General features: G+C 50.2%; 1 protein-coding gene and 1 long non-coding RNA gene across 6 annotated transcripts in view; both read right to left on the bottom strand.

The window, feature by feature from the left end:
• Positions 1-264: 264 nt before the first annotated feature.
• Positions 265-701, bottom strand: LOC120323756. Its single transcript, XR_005564571.1, has 2 exons — positions 512-701; positions 265-384 (listed from the first exon to the last, which is right to left on the bottom strand). It is a non-coding gene; the product is annotated as an uncharacterized LOC120323756 (long non-coding RNA).
• Positions 702-9,039: 8,338 nt separating this feature from the next.
• The window catches only part of DNAH9 (dynein axonemal heavy chain 9), a 189,392-nt gene continuing 170,833 nt past the window's right edge, over positions 9,040-27,598 (bottom strand). For all 5 annotated transcript variants that reach the window (XM_039384055.1, XM_039384056.1, XM_039384057.1 and 2 more), the window contains 3 exons: positions 25,096-25,278; positions 16,624-17,013; positions 9,040-11,299 (listed from right to left, as the gene is read on the bottom strand). In XM_039384055.1, the coding sequence (XP_039239989.1) occupies positions 11,072-11,299; positions 16,624-17,013; positions 25,096-25,278 (801 nt within the window). In that variant the 3' untranslated portion in view covers positions 9,040-11,071. The remainder of the gene's footprint in view (positions 11,300-16,623; positions 17,014-25,095; positions 25,279-27,598) is intronic.

Raw genomic sequence — 27,598 nt, 5'->3', positions numbered from 1 at the left:
AGGGTTTAGCACAGATTTGAGATGGGGCCTCAAGGAGTGTTTGGAGGAACCCTCCCTACTTGTCGTACTGTGATCAGCTCATCATAGGCAAAGGTGGGTGAGGAGTGTTGGCCAGGGTGAGGAGGAAGCTCTCTTGGTGTGTCTCACATCAATCTCAGCCTATTCTTTAGGCACAGACTTAACATCAAACCAGACAATTCACTGTGCACATGGAGGCTGAGGGGAAGAGGTGGCTCCCGACAAAGCACTTCTTCACTCTCCTCCTTTGCCAGTGTTAATAGAGGTTTTTTATTGTTGTCTGCATCAGTTCATCCCAATTGTCCCATTCTCCTGCCTGGCACTGCTCCCAGATGCAGAGGTCATCTGGAGTCGAGTCTATCCCAGCTGGCAACCAAATGTCTCATTAATTTGCCGCTCGTTCCCGTCCCCACTCTCTGTGCAGGAGCCCGACACTTGGCTCCAGGAGTCCTCAGACACATGCCCAGGTCCCTGTTTATCCTGTCCCACCAACCTGGCCTGGGTCAGCACCAGATGCTGTCACTGACTCAGCCCAGATGTCCCTGAACCAAACCAGCTGGGGACAAATGACTCCTGAGAGCCACAGAGGAGGGAGGTGGCCTGGATGGCACAAACAAAGGGAGGATCAAAGACCTGTGGGCAGGTAAACCAAACCCCTGGGCTGGCTGAACACCAGGCCCTGCTGTGTCCTCTGTGACCTCAGAGCAGAGCCAGGACTGGTTCTACAGTTACCCCTGGAAACACCTTCCCTGAGGAGTTAGTTCATCCCTTGGGCTACAGCAGAGGACCGTGAGTGAAGCACACCCAGCCCAGAGGGGACGGAGCTGTCCCTGGAAATTGCCCTGAGATGACTCATCTCCAAAGATGAGGAGCAGAAGCAAAGGCAATGGCTCCACTCTCCCCGTGACTGAGGGATGAGCAGCTCTCAGCTCTGCAGTTGGGCTGTTGACTGAACTCCATGGACTGTGGGGCAGCCCTGGGAGCAGGGCCCAGCACTCAGGAATCCCCATCAGGAAAAGAGCTGTTCCCAGGTCACTGCTGTGCTCTGAACACCTTTTTCCAGCTCCACCAGGCAGATGTGTTGCCAGCACTGGTCAGATCCCCTTCCCCTGCGAGAGAACAGCAGGACCATGGTCCCTGGCTGAGTGCTTCCTCCCGATCCCTGGGGAGCAGCCACCCCCACCCACTCACTGCATTCCCCAAATGAACATTTCATTGGCATATTATGCATTATTAACTGAAATGTCTCCTGTGGACTAAGCCCATTATGTCTCTGCAGTTTATGCAGTTACCTTTGTCAGCCCAACCTGTAATTGCATCATTTGTTTGCTTGACAAGACCCACATCCTCTAAAGGCCCAAAGCCTGGCATTTAATGCAGCCTTAGAGGGATTCCACGTGGCCTTTCATTCCTGTTCTCTCCTAAGCACCTCATCTCATTTGCTTGTCCCACGTGGCCTTTTCATGGAGGAGCTTTGGAAATTCCCAGATATTCAGGTGTGAACAGCACTGGATGAGCAATGGGCTGTGCTGCCTTGGGGAGCCATGGACATGTCACTGAGCCCAGGAGACATTCACACCTCCATCTGATGGTGGGATTCACTCCCTGCTTTAGGGAACACAGAAAAATGTTTCCCAACATGCAAAATTTGCATCAGGACCACCAGACTATGGTGCCCACCTGTCCAAAGCAGGGATCTGAGGACATGTCAGGGCTCCCTGGGGGTTTCCTCCAAAACAAACAGGAGTGGATAGAGGGAGGTACTTTGGATCTGTCTTGGTCATCCCTTGACACAGGGCCAGGATGTTTTTCCACATCTGATTCCAGAAATTACACCCAGTGCCACAGTTTGGATAAAGCCTGGAGGACTTGTGTCCACACAGTCCAGGGGCCAAGCCCATGTCACAGCTGAGCAGAACCATTAAGCTCCAGAAGTCCATTAAAGCCCAACAGACTCCATCTGCCTCACTCACTGCTGCCCTTCTGCATTCCCACCAGGAGTTTTCCCCACTCTTGGACGTGGGACCCGACCCACTGGGAAGGAATCCCATGACTGATTGTAATTTTGCGTGGTACAGCCTTTCTTCCACTGTTTTCAGCTTTCCTGAGCAATTTCCCACATCTTCCAGTTCTGCTTTGTGGAGAACTCTCTTTTCTCCTTTGCAGTTCTCCTGTGTTCAGCATTATCTGCAGTTGCCAACTCCATCCACCCTCCATGCTTTTAGGCAGAGCTGCCTCTCTGCTTGTGGCTTTTTTATTTCCCAATATCTTTCTTTAAAGAATTTTTTGTTTCTCCTTCCACAATTTTCTATTCATAATTCTCATTAGTTTGGAGAACTTAGTCCCTTTGGAGAATAGATAATTAATTTCCAGGTCTGGCATCTTTCTCCACTGCAATCAGCCCCACATCCACATTCCCTCCTTCCCTGTGTGCTGTCTTCTGTGCTGGGAAGTGAGAACTGGATCTCAGGAGGCTTTCAGCTCTCTGCTTGTGGCCCCCAGCATATCTCCTGGCAGCTCCTCTCCTCTCCTCTCCCTGTGCTTTGTGCATCCCGCAGTGGGAAATGCTCCCTGGATGGGAGGATCTCCCAGGGGTGTGAGGTTAGGGGGCAGCAGTGGCAAAGGGGTGCTGGACTCTCCCATTTTGGTAACAAATGGAAGGAAACTGCCAGCAATAAACTCGTTTAGTGGTGAATCATTGATAGGTCTCAAGCTCTCAGCGTGGTCCCAGCATGGACCAGACTAAGGTTGGACTTGATGATCTTGGAGGTCTTTTTAACCTCAGTAATTCTAAAAATAATAAAAATTCTCATTTGTTTCTATGGTCCCTTCCACCACACCTCTCCTTCTTTCCGGGGATATGAGCACATCCAGTGCCTGAATCCAGCTGTGTTCTGACCTCCCTATAGAGGAGTTCACTGCTACTCTTTATCCAGTTTTGCAGGCTGCTTCAAATACTGACCATTTTGAGTCTTTTTCCCCACAAATATTCACTTTTCTGTAGCCCTGCAACTTTTCAGCTAAAGGAAGATGATTGTACTTTCAAGAAATTGCAGCTTAAAACAAAGAAACAGAAACAGTAAAAAAATCCAATGCCATTTTCTATCAACAATTTCAAGCAGCTCTTTAACTCAAAAATGTAAATTCTGCTTAATCTGCATAATTCTATGATTCTATGAGCTAAACCTTTGAATGAATTCAAAGCAACCACACATTGTTGATCATGAACCTGTGCAATGTCACAGAAGGGTGACGTTGAAGGGTCACAGAGATGTTAAAGGAGGCACAGAGACAATGCCCTTGGTTTTTCCCAAAAAATGTACCTGGCAACATCAATGCCCTGAGCCTCAGGAGTCCCCAGCTCCTCCAAAAGTCAAGCTGAGCTGTGCATGGCAAACATCTCCCTCTTTAGGGCCTCCCCCTGCCCCTTGCAGAGCTGGCCCCCAGTCAGGGGCACTCAGGGAGGGTGGCTCAGACACCTGGTGCCAGGTGTGTTCCTGGTGGGATGGTGGTGGCACAGGGGAGGACTGGAAGAGTGAAAGGCTGTGATGCATTCAGAGAACCTGGGCAGCTCAGCCCCAAACAGCTTCACCTGGGATGGGACAGGAGGGGTTTTGGCACGTTGGTGTTGCTGCCACAGCCTGTGCTGGGCAGTCACAGAACCACAGAATGTGCTGAGCTGGAAGGGACCTACAAGGGTCATTGTGTTCAACCCCTGGCCCTGCACAGGCCCATCCCCAAGAGTCACCCCCTGTGCCCCAGAGCATCAGCCAAACCCTCCTGGAGCTCTGGCAGCCTTGGGGCTGTGCCCACTGCCCTGGGGAGCCTGGGCAGTGCCCAACCAGCCTCTGGGGGAAGAACCTTTGCCTGAGATCCAACCTGAGCCTGCCCTGACACAGCTCCAGCCATTCCCTGGGACAGAAATTACAATAATGAGCAGCTCAGGGCATTGATGTTGCTCCATCAGCAGCTCCAGTCATTCCTTTAAGGTCCATGGGCCAGGCATCTCCTGCCCATCCTTCCCCCTGGCACCTCCCAAGCCACTGTCCCAGGGCAGCCCTGGTTTCTCCAGGATCTGGGGGGGAGTAGAGAGAGGGACGTGGCTGGGGCAGGTCCCCCCCTGCACTCTTGAGCCCATGAGAACTTCCTCAGGTGGGTTAACCCCAGCTGAGAAGAGGTTTGGGGGAAATAGCCCCTCTGCTTCTGGCTGAACTTCTGCCAGTGCAAAGCACTGCTGCTCCATCGGCTCCCAGGGCTGCTGGCCAGGATTAGGGTAAACCTGTCAGGCACTGTCCTCAGGCAGCCCTGAGTCCCTGGGTCTGAGTCCCCACTGATATTTTGGCAGCTCACACCTTTGCCTTTGAGGCTCAGAGCCATGGTGACAGTGAACATGTAACCAGGCACACTCAGCTCCTCCCTCACAGCAAATCCCCCCCTCTGTATCTCACCTGCCTTCTGCTGACCCTCTGCTGTCACCCCTGTGGGCCTCAGTTTCCACAGTGTCCTGTTGCACCTAAGAGAGGACTGTGATACCATTTCTTTACTGAAGGAAATTGTTAAACATTGGCAGGGGCTGCCCAGGGAGGTTTGGAGTGCCCACCCTGGAGGTGTCCCAGGAAGGCCTGGCCGTGGCACTCAGTGCTCTGGGCTGGGGGACAGGGTGGGGATGGGGCACAGGGGGGACTCCATGGGCTGGGAGGGCTTTTCCAACCAAAATGATGCTGTGATTATCATACAAATGCCCTGAATTCCAAGGTCTCCAGGGCTGCTGACCTGGACAAAACTCCCATCATGGACATGAGCTGCTTTTCCTGTGTAGCTTTCATCAAAGCTCAATCCCACAAATATTGTGATTTTTCCAAGGTAGCATTTTCAACAGTGAGCCTGGAGAACCTGAAAGAGCCCTTCCCAGGAGCTGGAAGAGCTACAGGCCCTGGTCTATCCCAGCTGACATCTCCCCCCATCCCAGCTCCTGACAGACCCTTGGAAACATTAAACCAAGACACTGAATTGAGGCTCGGGGTTTTGCCTCACGGCTTTTAATCAAAATTAATGTTGTAAAAGTGAACTTGAAGTGAATCCTAAAGTTTGCACACGGGTAAGTGGCTTTCAAGCCCTTCAGACAGTGTGTTTACAGCCTCAAACCACCCTTCTGCACTTACAGCCACCCCAGCACTCCAATTACAAGGGCTGCTTATGACTCCATGAACAGCTTCCACAGTCCAAAACCTTTTAAAATGAGGTTCACAGCCATTAACAAGGTAAATACATTTGTAGATTGGTTTGGGCAATTACAGTCATTCAAAAAACAATGCATAATAACAGACATGAGTCTAATAAGCCATTGCTAATTAAATATATTAATGCTGCTTTATAAAGTGAACGCATCCAGCTGATACATTGCAGCAAGTTTTGTGCTGTAAATACTTGAGCAGTGACACAGGCAGAATTTGCACCCCTGGGCATCCCTAGTGCCCAATTATAGCTGTAATTACTTTGCTTCAGTGGGCCCAATCTACTGCCCATGAACCAGGCTCTGCTTTTATATGTCTACTCCTCATTTTCCTTTGCTCTGTGAGCAACAGCTGCAGCAGAATGGAGCTGCTTAACCCCCAAATATGGGACACCATTCCAAAGCATTTGTGAAGACTCTACTTTGAACTGTGCTCTTCTGTCAGTTATAATTTGCAGCAGGTAAAACACTCCCAGGCTGTGGAAAAGACACTTTTCTATCCCAGGAGAGTTCAGTCAATTTTCCCTGACATTAAGTGTCCAAGAGCACAGTTTTCCTTCTTTCATCTCTTTGGAAAATGTCACCAATCTGGAGTTGACTAGTTGCCCACAGACCTTTTGAGGAGTCAGGCCCAAAGCAACCCCGTGCAGATCCAGAAAGGCTGAGCCAGTCTGGAATCCCCTGGGCAGGGAGGGGCAGCTCCAATCTCTGCTCTCCAGCAGGGGAAGGCTAGGCTGGATTTTTGTAGGAAATGATTCTTCCCCCAGAGGGTGGTTGGGCACTGGCCTTAATTAGGTCACCCCAGAGCTTTTCTCCTCCAGGTTGAACAATCCCCACACTCTCAGCCTTTCCTCCCAGCAGAGCTGCTCCATCCTCTGGCCTCGCTCCAAGAGATCCATGTTTCCTGTGCTGGGGACCCCGGAGTTGGAGGCAGCACAACCTGACTCCCTGCCCTATTGCCCACCCTGTTGGCACAGCTCCCAGCACTGCCCAAACCCCTGCCCTGCTGCAGCCCAACCTCAGATGTGCCCCAAAGTGCTCAGTCCTCAGCACCAGCTGTGCCAGCTCCTGGGATGGGGCCCTGGCCAGTCTCTCCACTCCAGGCAGGGCAGGGTGGGCAGGAAGGTGCACACTGGCAATGCCAAGTGGGCAGCTGCTTCCAAGAGCTCAGGGACAGACAATGGTGACCTTTGCCAATGCACTGCTCCCAGTGACCAGCCTGGGCAGCTGGATTTAAAGGTCTGCTTTGGGCAGATATGGCTGAAATATCTCACACCTGTCAGATGTTTTTTTCACCCCCTAAAGCACCAAATTATTCACCATCCTCTTGTAGCATTTTGCAGCCAAGTCTCCTGTGATGATTTTCAAAGGATGAGGAATGAACACCCTGATGACATTTCTAGTATCTATAAATATCTCCTCACTCCCCTGCCTGCCCAACTGGTGAATTATGCAGGGAGATGTATATAATAAATAAAACAATCCGATTAATTTTGTTGTCAACAGCCCATTCTTGTTCAGCTGGCAAGAGAACAGCCCAGGCTGTGGCTCTGTAAAGAGCAGGGAGTGCCTGGGGAGTTACTGAGCTTCTCCTTTCCTGTAGGTCTGAGGGGCAACAGTGAGCAGAGAGAGGCCCTGGTGTGCTGGAAAAAGGAGGAAAGGTTTTGAAAGAGGCAGCCTGAAATTTATGATAGTAACACTCTCCAGAACGGCAGGAAATCCCACAAACAGAGCATTGAGGATCACAGAATCACACAGAGAATCCCTGAGGTTGGAAAAGCCCTTCCAGCCCATGGAGTCCCCCCTGTGCCTGATGCCCACCTTGTCCCCCAGCCCAGAGCACTGAGTGCCACGGCCAGGCCTTCCTGGGACACCTCCAGGGTGGGCACTCCAAACCTCCCTGGGCAGCCCCTGCCAGTGCCTGACCACCCTTTCTAGGGAGAAATTCCTCCTGATGTCCAACCTGACCATCCTCTGGTGCAATTTAAGTCCATTTCCTCTCGTCCTGTCCCTTGTTCCTGGGAAGCAGAGCTCGACCCACCCTGGCTCCCCCAGTCAGGTGGTTGTAGAGAGTGAGAAGGTCCCCCATGGTAAAGAAATATTCAAGAAATACCTAAGAAGGACTAATCCAGCAGGATGGATTATCTGGAGCACGATGCACTTACTCTACATTCTGGTTCTGCTTTTCTGTGTTTAATTCAACCGTGCTCTGTTTATGCAACTGAACCTCCTGAATGGTGAAATCCACGGAGAATTTAATGTGCCCAACTTTGCAAAGCCGTGGGAAGTGACCAGTGTACATTACACATCTAATTGGCAGGTTTTAATTCAAACTGTGAGGGATTTAATTTAATAGGATAGCTTTCCCCAGCTAACAGACCTCTTCTAGCCAGGTACTCATTAAGTGGGATAGTCCACAGACTCTCATTTACGGGTTAGAGGCATTTTAAAATAGGCAGCTTAAACCAGCTCTCCCCATTGCTTTAGATATTTGCAGATGGCTTTTGCTAAGCCACAACTAACTTCTTCATCATTAATTTTTGGGGCTGTACCTTGGAGACACTGCCTGGCAATTAAACAGAGTTCTTACCAGAGAGTTTTCCCACCTTCCCTTCATCCAGAACTTTGCCATTCTCCAGGACTGCAAACCCAAGGATTTTGTATCTTCTCATTCCTGCAGGAAGAGCTGCTGTGCTGCTCAGAGCAAGAGAGTTCCTGTGGACCTCCTACAAGGCCTGAGGACTTTACCCTCCTGCAGGACTCTCAGTGGGAGGGAAGTTGATACCCTGGACTGGCAGAGAGCTGACCATGTCTTCTCCAGAGTGTGCTGAGGCCATCCATGAAGCTGCTCAGTTTGATATGAAGCTCTGAGAGACCAAACCCTGCCCACAGACACACTGTCCTGGTTTAACCCCAGTAGCAGCCAAGCCCCACACAGTCCCTGGCTCCCTCCCTCCCACAGGGATGGAGTGAGGCAAAAGGGCAAAAGTATGAAAACTGGTGGGTTGAGATAAAGAAACTCGTGGGTTGAGGTAAAGGCAGTTTAACAGGTAAAACCATAAGTGGATGGAACTTCCAGGTGCTGCAAGAGATGGAGCACAGCAGAGCTCAGAGGGGACAAATTCCTCAGGAGGGGCAGAGGAGGGGCAGGGACTGAGCTCTGCTCTGGGGGGACCAGGGACAGCAGCCAGGGAAGGGCTGGAGCTGTGTCAGGGCAGGCTCAGGTTGGATCTCAGCCAAAGGTTCTTCCCCCAGAGGCTGGTTGGGCACTGCCCAGGCTCCCCAGGGCAGTGGGCACAGCCCCAAGGCTGCCAGAGCTCCAGGAGGGTTTGGTTGATCCTCTGGGGCACAGGGGGTGACTCTTGGGGATGGGCCTGTGCAGGGCTGAGGGTTGGGTTCAATGATCCTTCCAACCCAGCACATTCTGGGATTCTGTGATTCCCAACTCCCAGGGCTCAGCCCCTGCAGTCCAGAGCGATGCTCTGTGTGTCTGGCTCACTGCCATCTGCACACCCAGCTCTGCTCTGGGAACACATCAGTTCTCAGCCACCCAGTCAGGATTAAATACCCAGGCAGGTTTGTTCCTCCCACCTGACCTCCTGTTTGCTCTCTGTGCTGTAATTAAACACATGGCACAGGCCTACAGGCAACTTCTAGAGACTAGTCCGGGAATAATGACTTTTATTAGCATGGTGGGTTGACCTTGGCTGGATGCCTGGAGCCCACCCAGCCACTCTATCACTCCCCTTTCCAGCCGGACAGGGGAGAGAGTAAGGTGGAAAAACCACTCGTGGGTCAGGATCAGGCAGTTTATTTAAAGCCAAAATAAAGCAGAAGCTTGCACGCACTAAAGCAAAGCGAAAGATAACAGGGTTTATTCTCTACTTCCCGTGAGCATCCTCTACAGTTGGTGGATCTGTGTGTGGGTAATATAATGTTACCTGACTGTTAGAATGTGACTCAAGGGTGCTTTGAACCACCTTCCTCCACATGGCCATCGTGCAATGAATATCCTCTGGGTCTTTGGGGGTGTCATCCCTTCTTAGGTTACTACAAATGATTTCCAGCAGTGCTAATTCTCTCCGGTACTGGATACTTTCATCTGCAGTGGCCTCACTTTCTCGGGGAGCTCATTAGATCTTCCTTGAATGGATACCTTTCCCTCACGCTTGAGAGGAGCCGTCTCCAAACACTGCAAATTGTTCTCTCCTTTCCAATTCCTCTTTCAATTTGGTGATCTCTGGTAAGGGATCCCAGCTGGGCTTCATGACCTTCCAGTTGTTGACTATCAGCCCTGTTGTCCCAGCATCGAGGCAGCCAGGCAGGAATCTGTTCACCAGGCTGGCAGCTGGAATCTTTCCATAAGTCCCAGAGTTCTGATGAGGTCAGGGACCAGGTAACCTCGGTTTCCTGTTTGAGCTGTCTGACTTCCTTTGTTGAAGAACCAGCTTTCTTATCTGTCCTGTCTCCTCCTTCTACTCCTTCTCCTTCTTCTTCATCCTCCTCCTCTTCCTTTGCTAAACCCTGCTATGGCCCTGTAGCTTGCCTTATCCATTTCTTCCATATATGTACATATATATATATATATATATATATATATAACTGCCTTTATCTCATCCCACATTGGGCACCAGAAAGGACTGTGGAGGGTTCACCTTGGCTGAACACCTGGAACCCACCCAGCCACTCTATCATTCCCCTTCCCAGCGGGACAGGGGAGAGAGTAAGGTGGGAAAAAAAACAACTCATGGGTTGGGATAAGGCAGTTTATTTAAAGCCAAAAGTAAAGCAGAAGCTTGCACGTGTAAAAGCAAAAGATAACAGGGTTTATTCTCTACTTCCCATGAGCAGCGATGGGCAGCCCCTCCCCAGAAGCAGGGCTTGGGTACACATGATGATTCCTCAGCCATTGGACACAATGAATGCCCCCCTTCCTGCTCCTTGCCTCAGCTTTTATATCTGAGCTGACATCATGTGGTCTGGAATATCCCTTTGCTCAGTTTGGATCAGCTGGCCCGGCTGTGTCCCTTCCCAAGATCTTCCTTTCATTGAGGAGGGAATGTTACAGTGCTGGTGCTGTGCTCAGCAGCAGCCAAAACACTGGTGTGTTACCAACACCCTTCTGGCTACCAGTGCACAGCACAGCACTGGGAGGGCTGCTGTGGGGAAATGAGCTCCAGCTCAGCCAGACCCAGTAAGTCTCTATGACCACGAAAAATTCTCTTAAATAACGCCTGTGCTCTACTTTTACAGTTGATTCCATCAAGCACATTGGATATTACCACTATTTTCAGTGTTTCTAAAATTTAGAAAGTTAGCAAGAAACAGTTTATAACCACAACATCTGCTCACCTCCCAGCTTTCAACATCACACCCATGGGAAAGAAACACAGAGAAAAAAACAAGGTCTGGAGAATTTCACAAGTCACTGGACTATCTGAGTGTTTTGGAAAAGTCCACTGATTTTAAAACTACTTTGGAATATAAAATAGAAATAAAAACTAGATTTAGATTAAGATATTTCACACCTCTGAGTGTGGATTATCAGGCTGCAGGCTGGGATCTTCCAGTGCTCCAGTGCAGCAGGGTAGGAATTACAGGATCTGGGTTTAAAGCAGCCATGAGCCTGGTCCACGTGTCCCTCTGCACCTCTGTCACCTCTCAGGCTCTGTTATGGCCATGCCTCCAGTGCTCAGAGAGAGCCCTGGGGACTGAGTCCACTGGAGAGACGGAGCTTGGGCTAAACCTCAGCATTTAGTTGTTTAAATTGCCTGAGGAAGGCAATGTTGGGATTTGCAAATGAGAGGTGTGGGGGTGCCCCTAGACCTGCAGCAGCAGGGCCACACCAGCCAGCACCCACTTGGCAGGGTTGTCCTTGGTTTTAAGGTTGAAAGTCCACACGTAAGTTGGGCCTCTCTGGCGTGTTTTGTACAGAGGACATGGGTACATGGCCCTGGTGTCCTGTTTGTCAGCAGGGATGGCCCTGATGAACAGGACAGGCATGGCTGGGGTGAGCTCCTTGAGCCTGGCATCGGTGATCAGCCCGGCCTGCAAAGGAAAGGAGACAAAGCTCAGTTAGAGTTCCAAGGTGTCCATCAGCTGCTCCATCACAGCATCATCTTCTGTGATTTTTATACAGGTTGGTCTTACTGGGGAAGTGCAAACAGCTTTCCTGAGCTCAAGGGGCTGGATGAGTCTGAGGGAAGGAGGGTCTGGATCCAACACCTGCCCTGTCTCACCATGAGCCTCTCTCAGTGCCGGTTATCTCAAGGGTACAGAGCCTGCCTCCCATCAGGTGCTCAGACCCACACACACCTGAGCAGGACTTTGTGGGGGAACAACGTTCTTGGCTCTGTCCAGCCACATTATGGGCAAAGTCTTCACTTCTCTTGTTCTGGCTTCTACTGTGGTGCAGCTTGAGGCCATTTCCTCTTGTCCTATTGCCAGGCAACAAGGGACAGGATGAGAGGACACAGCCTCAGCTGTGCCAGGGGAGGGTCAGGCTGGATATCAGAAGGAATTTCTTCCTGCAAAGGGTGCTCAGGCACTGGCAGGGTCTGCCCAGGGAGGTTTGGAGTCCCCAGCCCCGGAGGTGTCCCAGGAAGGCCTGGCCGTGGCACTCAGTGCTCCGGGCTGGGGGACAAGGTGGGCATCGGGCACAGGGGGGACTCCATGGGCTGGGAGGGCTTTTCCAACCACAAGGGTTTTGGGATTCTGGGATTATTCTCATGCAACTCTTTCTCAAGGTTTTGCCAGACCAGACTCCCCTCGTGGGAAGTGTTGCTTGTGGCAGGAGCAATGGTGGGCACCTGAACGGGGCTGGGGATGGAGAACAACATCACTAAAAGTCACCAAGTGAGGTTCCATCCCACCACCAAAATCCGAGCACTTGGCTGGGAAATGAAACGCACACAGTGGTTTGTGTGGCCCCAAAAGGCACCACAGGCTGCTTTCCCCTCTCACAGGTGCTCACACCAACAAGGAGGATTCAACAGGTCTGTTCCTGAGGGGATATTGTCACTAAATATCCCCTTCAGAGCAATGGCCTGCCCAGGCTGCCCAACACAGGACAAAGACAGTGCTCTGCCAGGGCAAGAAATCAACAGCTTGTTTCTCTCATTTGGGTTTCTCTGGGATCTTCTGTCTCCCTTTCTGACAGTAAAATGCCCTACACATCAACCCATTTACAGGGAGCTGCAAAATTGTTAATGGAGGTTAGAGAGACCAAATGAAAACAAATAGAGAAACAGAAACAAAGCTTTTCAGTGCTAGAGAAACAGCCTCTCTCTGCAGCTGGCCCTCACATATCATTATTATTTCCAGTGCTCTTACATCAGGGCTGTGGAATGAGGTTCAGCCTCTCCAGTAGTTTATTTAGTTCTGCAAATGAGTGAAGAAAAATAATCCCTCTTGCCACACACCTCAGTTTAATGGTACTAATGCCATCTGTTATACTGAACTGTGATAAATCCAGCTCTCATTTAGGATTTTATATTTTCAACGTGCTGAACAAACATTAAATAATTCTTATAAAACCTTGCAAAGTAGCTATTTATTACACATTGTTATGCACTCTTTTGAAATCTACATCTTTCAGTTCTGAGACTGGATTTTGATCAATTCTCTTTTTTTTTTTAACTGCTGGGACTGCTTCAAATCAAATTTCCAAGAGATATTCTACCTGTTTCTGGGTTACCAAGAGTTGAAAACTTCCTGAGGTACCTCCATGTAACACATCATTTTGTTATGTCTGGGCTGATTTGCATTTGCATTTTTTATCGCTCTTATGATAAGAAATTAATTCTACTCTGAAAGCAATTTTTCCTGACTACTGGCACAGCTTTTCCTGGTGCAAAGCTCGGGGAGCTCAGGCCTCAGATCCTCACAAAGCCCTTTCTGCTTGTCCTGGCTTCCCAACAGGCCATTGAGAGGGAACATGTTGATGGGCCTGAAGACACAAACCAGCTGTCACGAGGCAGGGCTGGGGAATGATGGGCTCAACTCCAGACCCAGTGAGACAACACCCAACACCCCTCACACTCTGTGCACACTGAGTTCACCAGCACAGGGGCCCTCCCAGCACAGCCCACTGGGGTCAGTTGGCCCGAGGACCCCAGCACGGCTCGGCTGCCTTTGGGACACTGGAACCTGTTTGCAGGGAGGAGGGGTTGGTGACCAGCAGAGGAGCAGCAGAAACATCACCCCAAGGGGGTCCAGAGAGTGATGGGGTTTGTGGCTTCAACTGGACCAGGGGAATGAGAAGAAATTGTTCCCTGTGAGGGTGGTGGGGCCCTGGCACAGGTTGCCCAGAGGAGCTGTGGCTGCCCCATCCCTGGAAGTGTCCAAGGCCAGGTTGGACGGGGCTTGGAGCAACCTGGGATAATGGAAGGTGTCCCTGCCCATTAGATGAGCTTTAAGGTCCCTTCCAACCCAACCCATTCCATGACTCCATGGTTCCATGACAAGGGGCTGTGCTGTCTGCACCTGGCAAGGCTTCACTTGCCACATGTGGTGTAAAAGCCACCTCTCCCCTTGGGGAGTTGCAGGGCACATTCTTGGCATCAAACTGGCCATTGCTGGGAGCAGGAAAGCCAGGAATCAGTCAGAAAGGCTCCCCTGGCTTGAGATAAAACGTCTCAGAGTGTCCCCAGTGGAAGCATCTCTCACTGAGTGCCACTGACTTGAACAGGGCTGCAGCAACACATCATTTGCACCCAAAATAATCTGCTTAGTTTCATTTCATTTAATAGCTGCCTGCTGGTTTGTAATGAATGTTTTATAAATTTAAGACACCCAAGGGCAAATATAAATGTTTAAATAAATAGAAAAATGTGTGTAGCAGAACATAGAGGGACTTTTTCCTTTTTTTGGAGGCACAACCTAAATGTGAAATATTCTTTTAAGAGTGGAGGTGTTCCCCAGAGGATGCTTCTAAATAGGGCCTGCCATTTTTATCAGAGGATTAATTTGGAAGGAGTATACAACCCAAAAGAGCTGTGCACCTGTTTTAAAAGTCCTGCATCCATTAATATACTGGTGCTCACTGGATTATAGGTGAAATGAATAGTTCCACTCAGTGGAAATGATATTTCAGTGTGAGCAGCAACCCATGAAAATATCCTTTTCCTTTCTGAAATAAATTGAAGCATGATATCAGAGATTATGAATGGTTCCATAAAGGTATTTGCTCAGTATCTTTCAATCACAAGGAAAATGTAATCAGAAAAACACAGTTCCTGGGGCTGGGATGGTCCCTGCAGACAAAGCTCATTGCTGAATGCAATCACCTGGATGAGTTATTAGGGGAAGGCAGAGGGGAGAAGCCACATGTTTCCCAAAAGATTTCTGGCTTTGCACCACCAAAACTTTTCACTCTTCCCTTCCAGCCCTGACTGGCGCTGGGTAAAACCTGGGCAAAACCTGGGCAGAACTCAGTTCTAGTAATGATGGCAAGGATGGTAAAGGAAAATGTAACACCAGTCACTGGAATTGTTTTAAAAGGGTTATTTGATATGCACGACCAGGAATTTTTCTAAACTTTCTCTGTTGTGTTGTGTCCAGTTGGTTTGTACCTGTCAGATGTCAGGGTTTGAGGGCAGCTGAAATGCAGTGCTCCCTGTGGTGAGGGCTGTGATTCCAAGGGGCTGTGTGTGGCAGCCACACCACAGACTTAGAGAAGGGAATAGTCAGGGAACTGTGGGACCAGGGCTGGGAATCAGACTGGGCTGGTTGGTCCCTGTTCTGCTGCTGGGAGCTCTGCTGGGAGCAGAGCAAAACCATGGAGGGGATCTGACATGACACCCACACGAGACCTTCACTGCAATCCCCTGACAGAGCCTTCGCCCATGTTCCTGACTGCCTGTGGCTTTCCAGACCCAGTGTACATGTCAACCCATTTCCAGAGTGAAAAAGGGCCTGGAAGTTTGACCTTCCCAAGGATTTGTGATCAAATGCACTGGATGGCATCACTCAGTGAGGTCAAAGCTTTGCTTAATTTCCTGTCCTTCAAGGCAAACCATTGCAGAGAAGGAGATGACAAATAAGTAGTGAGTGTTGGACGTGAATTGCAAGGTCAGGCTGGGATTCAGGATCTAACACACTCCTCAGCAGCCGCCCACCAGGTCCCACAGCAGATAAAGTGGGATCTTTGAGGTTAAGACTTGGAGTCTCAAGAGCTGTCTCTGGGTAAAGAGCTGTGTCTGACATAAAAGCCTCTTCTTGTGAGAGGGTAAACTTGACACAGATCAGAAGGTTTTGGGTGACCCACTTTGGTCAGTGTTCTGTCTCTCACAGATCCCTGGCAGCAGCAGCAGAGCACAGGAGGAGCTGCAGGAACCACTGTCCTTGAATTCCCACGCACAGAACAAACTGGGAATCACAGCCTCACGGGCCAGGCAACTCACAGAACCAGACCCAGTGGGAATTGTCAGTCTGAGGGCTCTGGCTCTGCAGGCTGTGCTCCTGCAGCTGACAACTGTCAGAAGGACTCACAGGGAGTGCTGTGCTCCTTGGGATGCTGCTCCAAGAGGATGCCAGAGCTCCACAGGCAGGAACAGCAAGTGCCCAAGGGGTGGGTATGGTCCTCATCTTGGCTGCCTGAGGTTGTGCTCCAGCTGAAAAGTGTCCCTCTCACCCAGAGGGGGAAAGAAGAGCAAGGGACACTCACTGTGTTCTGCTTGTCCAGGGTCAGCCCACCCCCCATCCTGAGTCAACAGCCTGAGTCCACGTGGACTATCCCGGTTAGACCTTCATCAAGCTTTATTTAAGGGAATGGATAAAGAATATGATTAATTTTTGGTCACATCCTGCAGCACCTGACAATGGAAGCACAGTGCTCTGGGTGTGGCACATCCCATCCATCCAGCCCTGAGGATGTGAGCACGTAGGAAAGCAGAGTCCTCTCCTCTCTCCCCACTGCTGCCAAACAGGTAACAGAGCAGTGACCCCAAAAAATCTGTCACTTTTGGAGGCAGCAGTGAAATCACACCATATGGAGGTGTGGGGACAGTGCAGCTCTGCCAGGACCCCATGGTGTCTGTCTGTAGCAGGACCTCGAGTACTGAGCACAGTTCAGTCAGTGAGATTCACCTGGGACACACTGGATGTGTCAGTCCAAGCTGAGCACCCTGGACTCCCTTCACAGCCATGGAGCTGAGCTCCAAAGGGTGATTCCTCTGACCACCTTAGACTCCCACTCTGGGCCGCCCAGGAGTGGCCCAGATCTCCCATCTGTCCTTCCTGAAGAGGCAGCTCCGATGACTATTTCAGATGAGAGCCTGTCCAGGCTGAGAAGTTTCCTGAGTGCAGCACCAAGGAATAAGGACATGACATCCATGGCTTCCCTCCCAACCCAAGAGCCTTGGTGAGCTCACCTGTGCATCCCAGCGTGCTCCTTCCATGAACAGGCCATGGACATAGGCCCCTTCCCGAGGGGGGCTGGCAAAATCCTCTCTGCTCTTCTTTGTCACATCACACTGCAGGGCCATCCTGTCCAAAGGCCACTTGTTCTTCCTGGCCGTGGTCTGCATGATGGCTGTCAGGATGGACTGGGGGTTGAAGAACCCACCAAGCCACACCGTGCAGGGCAGGGAGAAGTCTCCAGTCCAGGTGTCCAGCTCGTTGATGCGAGCGAGGAGGTCAGTGAACCACGTGCCCAGGCTGGCTGTGGAAGGGTAGGACTTCCTTCCCCAGGACTCAGGCACCATGTCCAAGAAGAGGGCATTCTGCAGGCTCTCCATGTCACTGGTCATGGTCAGCTCTCCCTGTGTGAGAAAGGGCACAATTAGCACTGATAACTGCTCAGCAAAGGCTGTTCAAGCAGAAGCTGGGCTGGGACGTGAGGAACAGCAGCTCACCCCACACAGTCACTGGTGGTCATGGACTGTGAAGGGCTTCAAGAGTTTGGGGCTTTCCTGAACACCTTCTGTAGCACATTCCTGCATCCTCATCTTCCCTGCTGTAAACACACTACTGGGAGGAGAAGCTGTGGGACAGTGAAAGGGGTGTCCCTCAGTTGGCCCCTTTTTTCTTCTGTTTGGACTTGTGGACTGAAGATTTGTTAGAGCCAGTTTTCAAAGGCTCAAAGGTGTTCTCATTCACTGCCAGGGCAGACACTGGGTCTCTGATGATCTACTCCAAAACTGTCCAAATGTTTGTTAAGTCAAGTCCTCTCCCCTCCTCTCCTCCACTTCCTCTCCCTCCTCTCCTCATCTATTGCTTTGGCAGTGCAAGATTTTCTTTTTAACTTCACGTGTTGTCTGCAAATGTAATCACAGTTCCTTCCATAGCAGGGAAACACACAACAAAGTAAGATATGATTCAGCCAAGTGAGAAAAAGAGAAAGGTTTGACTTATCCTTTATGCAGCAAGTAATTAGTTTTAAAGCATTTAGAAACCTGGATCACTTTTGTTCAGGCAGAAGAGCTGGAACATCATTGCCTGGCCAAAGAGGGGTTCTGCACATCAACCACACATCCCTCTTGAACTCGTGGTGCTCTGCAGAGGGTTCCCATTAAGAAATTAAGAAAATTCTTGCTGTATTCAGATGAAATCTTATGAAATCTAGATGAGAGATGTCTGGATGTTACCAAGGCTAAAGGACAGCTGGGAGAGGCTGTTCAGAGTTGCAGCAGGTTGTGCGGCAGGTTGCACCAGGGGACACACAGATGGAGCTCACCAGGGTACAGGTGGGGTGGTGACACTCCACGAGTCATTGTCCCCACCTGGGGCAGCTGACTGGCACAGCAGAGGCTCAGCTCAGGCCAAGCTGCTGACAGGGGCTGTGCCTGGGACTGCAGGCAGTGCCTGGAGCCTCTCTGAGCCTGGGATAGGTTGGAGACCATGTCCTTGTCATGGCACTGGTGAGGCCACGTCTGCTGTGCTGGGACCAGTGCTGAGGATTGCTCAGCCCCAGGGAGAGGTGGCTCAGGGGGGTTCTCAATGCCTATGAACATCTGATGGCAGGAAGCAAAGAACATGGAGCCAGACTCTTCTCAGGGGTGTCCAGTGACAGGACATGAGGCAATGGGAACCATTTGAAATACAGGACATTCCATCAAAATACAGTGTCAGAGTGGCTGAACACTGGAACAGGTTATCCAGAGAGGCTCTGAGTCTCCATCCTTGGAAATTTCCAAACCCAACTGGAGTGGGTCCCAGATAACCTGTCCCTGTTTTGGGGATGGGGTTGGACTAGACAATATCCTGAACAACTAATCCGTGATTCTGCCCCACTCAAACCAAGCAAGGCTGCAAATAAAAAACCTGCAAACACAGGCTCAGCTTCTCCTGTATGGAATGATCAGATAATGATCAGGAATGATCACTGGTTTCCATTATAAAAACTTCCTTTTATCCTCTTATCATTTCACCAGAGTTTATGTGACTTACAGTTTCTCTTTGCCTCAGGCTGAGTGTTTTTGGAAAGATCAACTGAAATCAGTTGAGCCATTGCTGAGAACAAGGGTGAGGGAATTGGGTCAGTCTATTCACATTAAAAAATTCCAACTGTTCTTTCCCAGGATGTCAGTGCCTCCAGCCATGAGGTCAGCAGAGGTGCCCTGTACTGGGGCCACAAAAATCCAGAAAGCTTTAGCAAAAGTTGAAATCTGCTCGAAGCACCTCACCCCCACACACATTTAGCAATTCTTGGCAGACCCAGCAGTTCCAAATCTTTGCAGTTTGTTCCTGGGCTGACCATGCCCTGCAGGGCTCTGACCTGCAGGCACCACTGCCAGGCTCCAGAGGGACAAGGTCACAGCTGGACACCCCCCAGAGCTTGGGACACAGGAGGGTGCCCTGGGTGATGGAACGTGGTGCATCCAACACCAACAAGTGGAAGCTCTGCATGGGGTGATCGAGGCTTAGAACCACAGAATCATGGAATGGTTAAAGCTGGAAAAGACCTTTAAGATCACCAAGTCCAACCATCAACCCACCACCACCATGTTCACCACTAAACTACGTCCTCAAGTGCCACATCCACATGTTTTTTGAACACTCCCAGGGATGGTGACTCCACCACTGCCTTGGGCAGCTGTGCCAGGGCTTTACAACCCTTTCCATGAAGAAATTTTCCCTAATATTCAATCTAAACCTTCCCTGGTGCAGCTTGAGGCTGTTTCCTCTTGTCCTGTCCCTTGTTTGCTGGGAGAAGAACCTGATCCCCACCTCTCTCCAGCCTCTTTAGGGCAAACCAGGCTTGCTCTGGGGTCAGCAAGTCCTTCTACAAAGAGCCCAGAGCCTCCACCTTGGCAGACAAGTGTCCAGGACAGGAATGCCCTGAACCAACCACAGCCCTGGGAGCTGCTGGGTGACAACTTCAACAAGGGCTTTGGACACACACCTGCCCCATACACTGTTGTGTGGGAGCAAAGAGGGCTGTCAGCTGAATTCAGGCCTTGGAAATGTCCATTCAAGCACTTCCGGCTTTTTAGAACTTGACTTACAACCCTATTTTTTTCTCTTTTTTTTCCCCTCTTTTTCTTTTTCTTTTCTTCTTCTTCTCCTCCTTTCTCTTCCTCTTTTCTTCTCCTTCTTCATATTTTTCTTCTTCTTCTTATGCTGATTCTTTTCTTCTTCATCATTTTTTCTTCTTTTTCTTCTTCTCCTTCTTTTCTTCTCCTCCTTCTCTTCTTCTCCTTCTTCATCTTTTTATTCTTCTCCTTCATCTTCATCATTGTCTTCTTCTTCATATTTTTCTCATTATTTTTTTTTCTCTTTTTCTGTTCCTGTGAAAAATTCTAAACATCCACAATAAAATCCATCTTGTCTGGCAAAAAGCAAGGGCAGGACTTCAAGGGAAAGTCCCCAGCACCCACCAATTCCAATGAGAGCTCAGAGGACTTTTGCACTGCCCCATGCCTGGACGATGCTGCAGCCCTGGGATCTCAACTCAGATTCCTCCTCCCTCCCAAGGTCTGTGGATTTCCCTGGGAAATGTTCCTGTCTCATCAGGAGGGACTGGTACAAGGCATGATTAAACCTCTGCCACACCATCTGAACCTGCTGGGTTTCCCCAAGGAGAACAGATTATGGTGGATAGAGAAAACCATGAGTACAAAGAGTTTAAGGTCTTTGAAGCCAAAAGAAACAAATGAGGTTAAATGAAAAGGTGGAAGTAGGAATATTTGCAGTTAGTACTAAAACATGAGGAACAACTGCAACCACCTTTCAAAACACGCCTCACCTGTGCCATCCCAGGGGAGTCTCTGCCTCCTCATGATTTCTAATCAATGATTTTACAACTGTGGGGAATCTCGAAATGATGGATCATGTGGTCAAAGGGCTTTGAAGTCCTGGGTAACTCCAGGCATGAGGGTCCAACACAAATGAGAGATGGCTCGTGTTGGCACTTGCCATGAAGTGACAGACACACAAGGCAGTGCAAGCCCCAGGGGTCTCCTCTTGGGCACCTGTGTTTCATTTTCTCCATAACACACTCGGAGACAATTTCCTGATCCAACATCAAAGCTCAGCCTCCAGAAGATCAGAGGGGCTGGCAGGGACCTTCTCCAGCCTGTCAGGACGGCCTGACCCCATCAGGGCAGTTGTCATGACTTTGTTACTGAACACTGGCCACAAACCCTGAAGCACCATTGCAATTCCTTCTTTGTTCATACCCTGTGGGTCACCATCTCCCATCTTAGGAGAAATTGGACATGGAAAGGAAGTATCAATGGTCTACAGCCATGACAAGACCATAGAAGAACTAAAAATAGTCTGAGGAGCAAAGTCCTGCACTGGCCACAGCAGGACACTGAGACAGGAGAATTTTGCACTTCTGGAAGGGTTTTAACATGGGAAAAAATCTTGCAAAATGTGTGCAAGCAGTCAAATTGATTTAAAGACATAACCCCCTGATCATATATCATGTCTAGTTTTACTTTCAGGAAACAAATGAATTAGCAAATGTAATTCTCAGCAAGGCTTGAGAAAAGCAATTTTTAAAACCTGTGCATCCAAGCATAATGTCAGAGCCTCCTGTGAGGGTTCAAAGCATCTACAGCAGCAATCTCATGTAGTTGTCCAAACACAATTATGCATAAATTTGCATTTCAGATGCTGAATACTAAAGTGCATCTGAAATGATTCAAGTTACTTTTTTCATTTTATTTTTCCCAAATGCTGGGAGTAATTTTCATTAAAGACACCCTTGAAGGAAACCCTAATCAGCCTGCAGCCATTTCCTCCAGATGAGCACACTATTGTCACAAATTGTTTTCTCAGTTCAGGTTATTTTATTTTCACTTGATACAGTGAAATACCCCGTTAGCCTATCGAAATTTGGTCTAATTTTGTTATTTTAGAATATATATTATCCTCATTTTGGAGGCTTATCCTTCACCTAAATTGCAAAATAAAAGATCTGCTTGCAAAGATGAGGCTGGTACAGCATTAACATGCAAGTGTTTCAGCCCAGCCTCTGGTCCCACCCAAGTCAGCCAGAACAAAGGACTTTGAAGAGCAACATGCCAGTTATTTTTGATGGCCACCAGTCTATTGCAATTTCTCTTCCTCTTAATGGGATGTCTCCTATTTTTGGACCAAACAATCACTTTCCGCTACAAAGACACAATGAATTATTCAAAAAATTCAAATTAGGCCTGACATTTCCAAATCGCCTTCTTTTGGCAGATAGTCAGTTAAAACCAGTAAGATTTGCTTCCTCTGGGCTTTATTTATTCTCTGCTGAGCTCTGAGGCTCCTGGTTTATAAAGTCTCCTCCTCTGAGAGCTGTCAGTGCAGACCCCCAGCCCCAGGGATTAACGAGCTCCAGTGGCTCTCACAGGAGCTGCTTTGGGAAGGAACCTTTGGGAAGGAACAATTAAAGTAGGATTTCTCCCCCAAACTGAGTGTGAAGACCAGCTGTCAAGTCAGGGCAGCAGAAAGAGCCATCAGCATTCCCTGGCTGCTCGACGGGCCCCGTGGCATGGGGACATGGGCAATGCTGGGCAGTGCTGAGGGTCATGCATGACATCTCTCAGCTCTTCAGGGACCCACGAGTGCCTGCAGACACAGAACTGTGCCAGAGGAGGGCTAGATTGGATATTAGGAAAAATTTCTTCACAGTATGGGTTGTAAAGCACGGGAACACGCTGTGGTGGAGCTACCATCCCTGGAAGTGTTCAAAAAACACGAGGATATGGACATGGCTTAGTGGTGATCATGGTGTTGGTGCTGGGTTGACGGTTGGACTTGATGATCTTAAAGGTCTTTTCCAACCAGAAGGATTCCATGAATTGCCCATTGGTGGTCTATCAGGCCCTTCAAATATGTCTCTTCAGCCAACAGCAGATGAAGAAATGCTGACTCAGACTGATGGTGCTGCTCATCCCGTAGAAGAGATTCACAGATTCACAGAATCCTGAGCTGGAAGGGACCCCCAAGGATCATCCAGTCCAACTCCTGGCCCTGCACAGGCCCATCCCCAAGAGTCACCCCCTGTGCCCCAGAGCATCAGCCAAACCCTCCTGCAGCTCTGGCAGCCTTGGGGCTGTGCCCACTGCCCTGGGGAGCCTGGGCAGTGCCCAACCAGCCTCTGGGGGAAGAACCTTTGGCTGAGATCCAACCTGAGCCTGCCCTGACACAGCTTCAAACCGTTCCCTTGCAGTTCTCCTCCAGTCCTGCCCTTGGGTGCCTGAATCCCCCCTCAGGTGCTGAGGCTGCTCCAGTCATTAGAGGTTCCTTTTCTGCAGGTACCACCTCCTGCCCTGCTCTGATTTATGGCAGGGTTTTGGGAGAAGTTTGCACCCTCTATTGTTGATTCTCAGCGTTTATTTTGTCTGTGCTTTATTTAAGCTTGTGCATCCCCTCATTCCCCTATCAATAGTAAACAGCATATTCTTCCCCATATTAAATCTAATTGCCACACATTGTCCAAGTTGCAATTATATCTTGTTTGCTGCTCTGGGATTGAAACATTAAATCACTTCTGTTTACCTGTCTCAGAAAACAGAATTTTCAATTCCACTGCCTTATGCTAGAAAATAAGGGAAATCTGTTTGTAATAATTGACTACATAAATATCAACCTATTTTAAAGTGGACTGTCCACACTGGCCACCACAAAGTGACTGTGATATGTCTCTCTTTAATGAAGACAATAAGCAGCAGCAGCAAATGCATTGCAGACACATGTGCAGGATTCAGGGTACAGCTCTCACAGCTGGGATTTGGGAACAGCCCAGTCCCATCCCTGCAGAGCTGCTGCCCAAATCCCTGAGCCAACCCTGCCCCTCCCCATGCCCCTGCAGGGAGGGCCTTTGGAGATCTCTCTTCCAAGCTGCCCTCAGGAGGGGGCTAGGATGTCCTTCCATCTCAGAACAGGCCCTCCCTGCCCACCCAGCAGCTCTTCCTGCCAAGGGGTTGGGTCAAAGCCGCTGCAGATCCTTCAGGCAGATGGTTCCTACACTGTGCAAACTGGTTTTGGGAGCTGAGAATTTTGGTGAAATGGGATGACAACCTGTCATTCCAGAGATGATGGAGCAGGGAATGCCCAGCAACTGCTGCCCTTAACTGTTACTTCATCCCATGGAATCTCTGCTCTGGGGGGACCAGGGACAGCAGCCAGGGAAGGGCTGGAGCTGTGTCAGGGCAGGCTCAGGTTGGATCTCAGCCAAAGGTTCTTCCCCCAGAGGCTGGTTGGGCACTGCCCAGGCTCCCCAGGGCAGTGGGCACAGCCCCAAGGCTGCCAGAGCTCCAGGAGGGTTTGGCTGATCCTCTGGGGCACAGGGGGTGACTCTTGGGGATGGGCCTGTGCAGGGCCAGGAGTTGGACTGGATGATCCTTGTGGGTCCCTTCCAGCTCAGCACACTCTGTGACTCTGTGCCATCCCCCAGGGCTGTGTGTGGTGGTACAGGGAAGGCAGCAGGGCAGTGTTGAAGCCACCAGGTTTGTGCTGCCAGCTCCAGGCTGCATCCCTGTGCTGCACTTAGGCTTTCCCAAGGGATGTACAGCACCTGACTCTGGAGGGGAGTCTTTGGGGATGACAAGGGGAACAGGAAGTGTTGTTGCAGGGCACCAGGACAGCCAGGCAGGTCCTCACTCCCTGGCAGTGCAGCCTGATCCCGGCTGATTTATCCCCCAATGGGCAACCAGAGCTGTTATATTTTGTCCCACCAACTGCCTGGGAGGGGATGCAGAAGATGATTTCTACCAGTGGATCAATTACAGCCCTCCCTCCCACCCTGCTGAACCCAGAAATCTGCATCCCAACTAGTGTGGCCAAAGGCAGCACCCAGAGGGACACAGAATCACCCTCCTGGAGCAGAGTATTGTTTCCTACCAGGGTGGAGAAGCAGCTGTGGTGGAGCATCAGGGATGGTGTCTTCCTAGGGTAGGTCTGTCCTGGCCCTCCTCCATCAGCAGGTGACTCATACCCAGCAAGGGGAGTTGTACTTCTTCCAAAACTTGCATTTTTAGGCTTTTTCTCTTACAGTTCTGAACATTTTGTGTCCTCACACACAACCAATCTATGATTTCAGCCCAGCTTGTGCCTCTAAGACACTTTGTTCCAAGTTCCCCCATACCTGGACATTTTATGAAAAGTTGTGATTTTTGGCTCACATTTAAATAGGCCACGTCCCAATTTCTGAGTGACCTGCTGTTGCTGTGCCACAATATGGGGTGGCCAGAAGTGCTTGGTCTCTGTTCCTAAAGCACAGGCAGTGCTGTGTGTGTAACCCCTCCCCATGCCTGAGGGCACCGTGCCGTTTGAAATCCATCTGTGAGCCCTTCCCACGGAGCCAAGATGGGTTTGCAGCCAGCAGCATGTGAGCACTTTTATTCCCTGTGGCCTCTTTCATTCCCTGAGCACCATTCCCCAGGATTGTCCCACAGTCCCACCTTCAGGCCCAGCTCCAGCTCCAGCAGCGAGCGCTTGATCTCCCCGGTGAGGACGTTCATGCGCTCGCACTCCTGCAGGGCAACCACGGCGTAGGGTGTCCTCTGCTCCACCCTGGCCACCAGCTCTGCCATGTTAAACTCATCGCCCAGCTTCTGCAACATCTCTTCCAGAAGGTCTTTCACCTGTGTGCCAAAGGGAGGAGAGAGGGATGGGCACGAGTGACCCCAGAACCTCCTTAGCTCAGCAGCCTGAGTGTGGCAGGAGAACTTCACCTGCCAGGCAGTGTCCTCAGAACCACCCAGGTCACCTGCACTGGGCACAGCACCTTTTTTCTGGTGCAATTTTGGGCACCACTGTATAAGAAAGATCTGAAGCCATTAGAGAGTGTCCAAAGGAGGGAAGGAGGATGGGGAGGGGCCTTGATTTGAAGCCGTGTGAGGACACTGAGGGCACTTGGTGTGTTCAGCTGGAGAAGAAGAGACTGAGGAGAGACCTCACTGCAGTTCCACCTTCCTGGGCAGGGGCAGAGGAGGGGCAGGGACTGAGCTCTGCTCTGGGGGGACCAGGGACAGCAGCCAGGCAATGGCTGGAGCTGTGTCAGGGCAGGCTCAGGTTGGATCTCAGGCAAAGGTTCTTCCCCCAGAGGCTGGTTGGGCACTGCCCAGGCTCCCCAGGGCAGTGGGCACAGCCCCAAGGCTGCCAGAGCTCCAGGAGGGTTTGGCTGATCCTCTGGGGCACAGGGGGTGACTCTTGGGGATGGGCCTGTGCAGGGATGAGGGTTGGACTGGATGATCCTTGTGGGTCCCTTCAACTCAGCACATTCTGTGATTCTGTGACTGAGAGAGCTTGCCCCACCCTATTAAAATTCAGTTGCTTACAAAGTTAATGTCAGATGAGCAGCTTTCAAAATGATGGTTTAAAAACATCCCCATGACATGTAGCAGCCTCTTCTGTGCTTGGCTTTCAAGCTTCTCTTCTTATTTCTCCTTAAGTCAAACTCAACACAAGGAGACAAATGGGGCTGTAGCCTCAGCTGAGCTTCAGGACAATGGAGCTTATGAGCTGGTTTGCTCTGGTTTATTGATATAGGGAGGTGATTATAGAAAATTGAATTTTAAGCTGACTTTGGCATTCTGGACTAATGGAGCCGTGGAAGAAAAGCATAATGAAACAAGATTATTTTCTGGTCACCATCACAGCTCCTTTGGAACTCTAAGTACAAAACAGGGAAATCTCCAATGTAACAGGATGTTTCCAGTGTCTAAAGGATTAAATAAAATAGACAAACCCTTTTGTGGCTGACAGGGAGGCATGAAGCCCCTCATCTCCATGGGATCAGCTGTATTTCCCAGGTTTCTGTGGAACATTAGACATCTTGCTGTGGAAGTCTCACACATTTCTTTGCTTTACTGCTGTGCTGGAACCTGAGCAAGACTCCTGCTTCCTGGGGATTTTTCAGGAGCGCATAACACAGTTACAACTCAACAATCCAACGTCAGAAATCTGGTTTGTGGGGGCCAGTGCCAACTGCAGAGGCAGCCAGGGGCATTTCATTGCCATGACCACCACCAGTCCTATTTTGGACTCTGTACTCCAATTTCCTCCCGTTGCTGCTCCCCCAAACCCTCCCCACTCACGTCAGCAGCGCTGATGTGTGGGCTGTTGTTCCAACACACAGGTAGCTGAAGCAAAGCTCTGCTGGAAAAGCTCTTCAGCTGCAGCTCGGGTGCAGTACAGAAATATCCTCTAATTTGAAATTCCCCTGCAAATCCCTTTGGCTCTGATTCCTTCACAACAATTACGGCTCGTTTGCTGTAATGTGGCCTCAGAAACCTGTGGGAGTAACTGGACTTGTCAGAGCCTCAGGAAAACGACAGCTTCGCAGTTCCCCTGGAAGCTCCCTAAAATCCACCTCAGCCGAAGCAGGGGCTGGATATCCTCCAGGGGAGGAGCTGAGACAGCACAACTCCCTCTCATCCAAGGACCAGGTGGACACAGGCAGTGCAGTTACAGCTCAGATCATAACAGAGATCACCCTGGGAAGAAAATGAGCAGTGGGAACATCCCTCAGATACAACACGGGGCAGTGAGGCCACACTCTGGCTGCTCTCAGGCAGATTTTATTCCCAGACAGAGCCATGAGGACTCCTGTGCTCCTGTGAGGGTCTTCTTGAGTGTCACCAGGGGTTTGCAGAGTGGCCAGGCCCTGTGACAGCACTGCTGGGGCACTCACTGATCAGTTTGCTTCTGTGGCTGAGCAGTTTAACTGCATTTCAATAGCAAATGGAATGGGAGAACAGGCAGCCACATCTGCTACCTCTGAGCATCTCCTTTGGTTTTGCTACCTCTGGATTATTACTGTCCCCTCAAATTCCAGTATGAACCAAAAATTGAACATACTGGGCACTTCTAAGAGCCCCTCAGTGGAAGGCAGTCAGTTCCCCAGCCCCACACCAAGGCAAAAGAAAGATGTGTGAAACTACAGGCTTCATATAAGCTTCC

Source organism: Pipra filicauda, unplaced genomic scaffold, assembly GCF_003945595.2.
Source record: "Pipra filicauda isolate LSUMZ 115617 unplaced genomic scaffold, ASM394559v2 scaffold337_size785800_pilon, whole genome shotgun sequence".
Classification (NCBI taxonomy): Eukaryota; Metazoa; Chordata; class Aves; order Passeriformes; family Pipridae; genus Pipra; species Pipra filicauda.
This window is presented reverse-complemented; position numbering and strand designations above follow the sequence as displayed.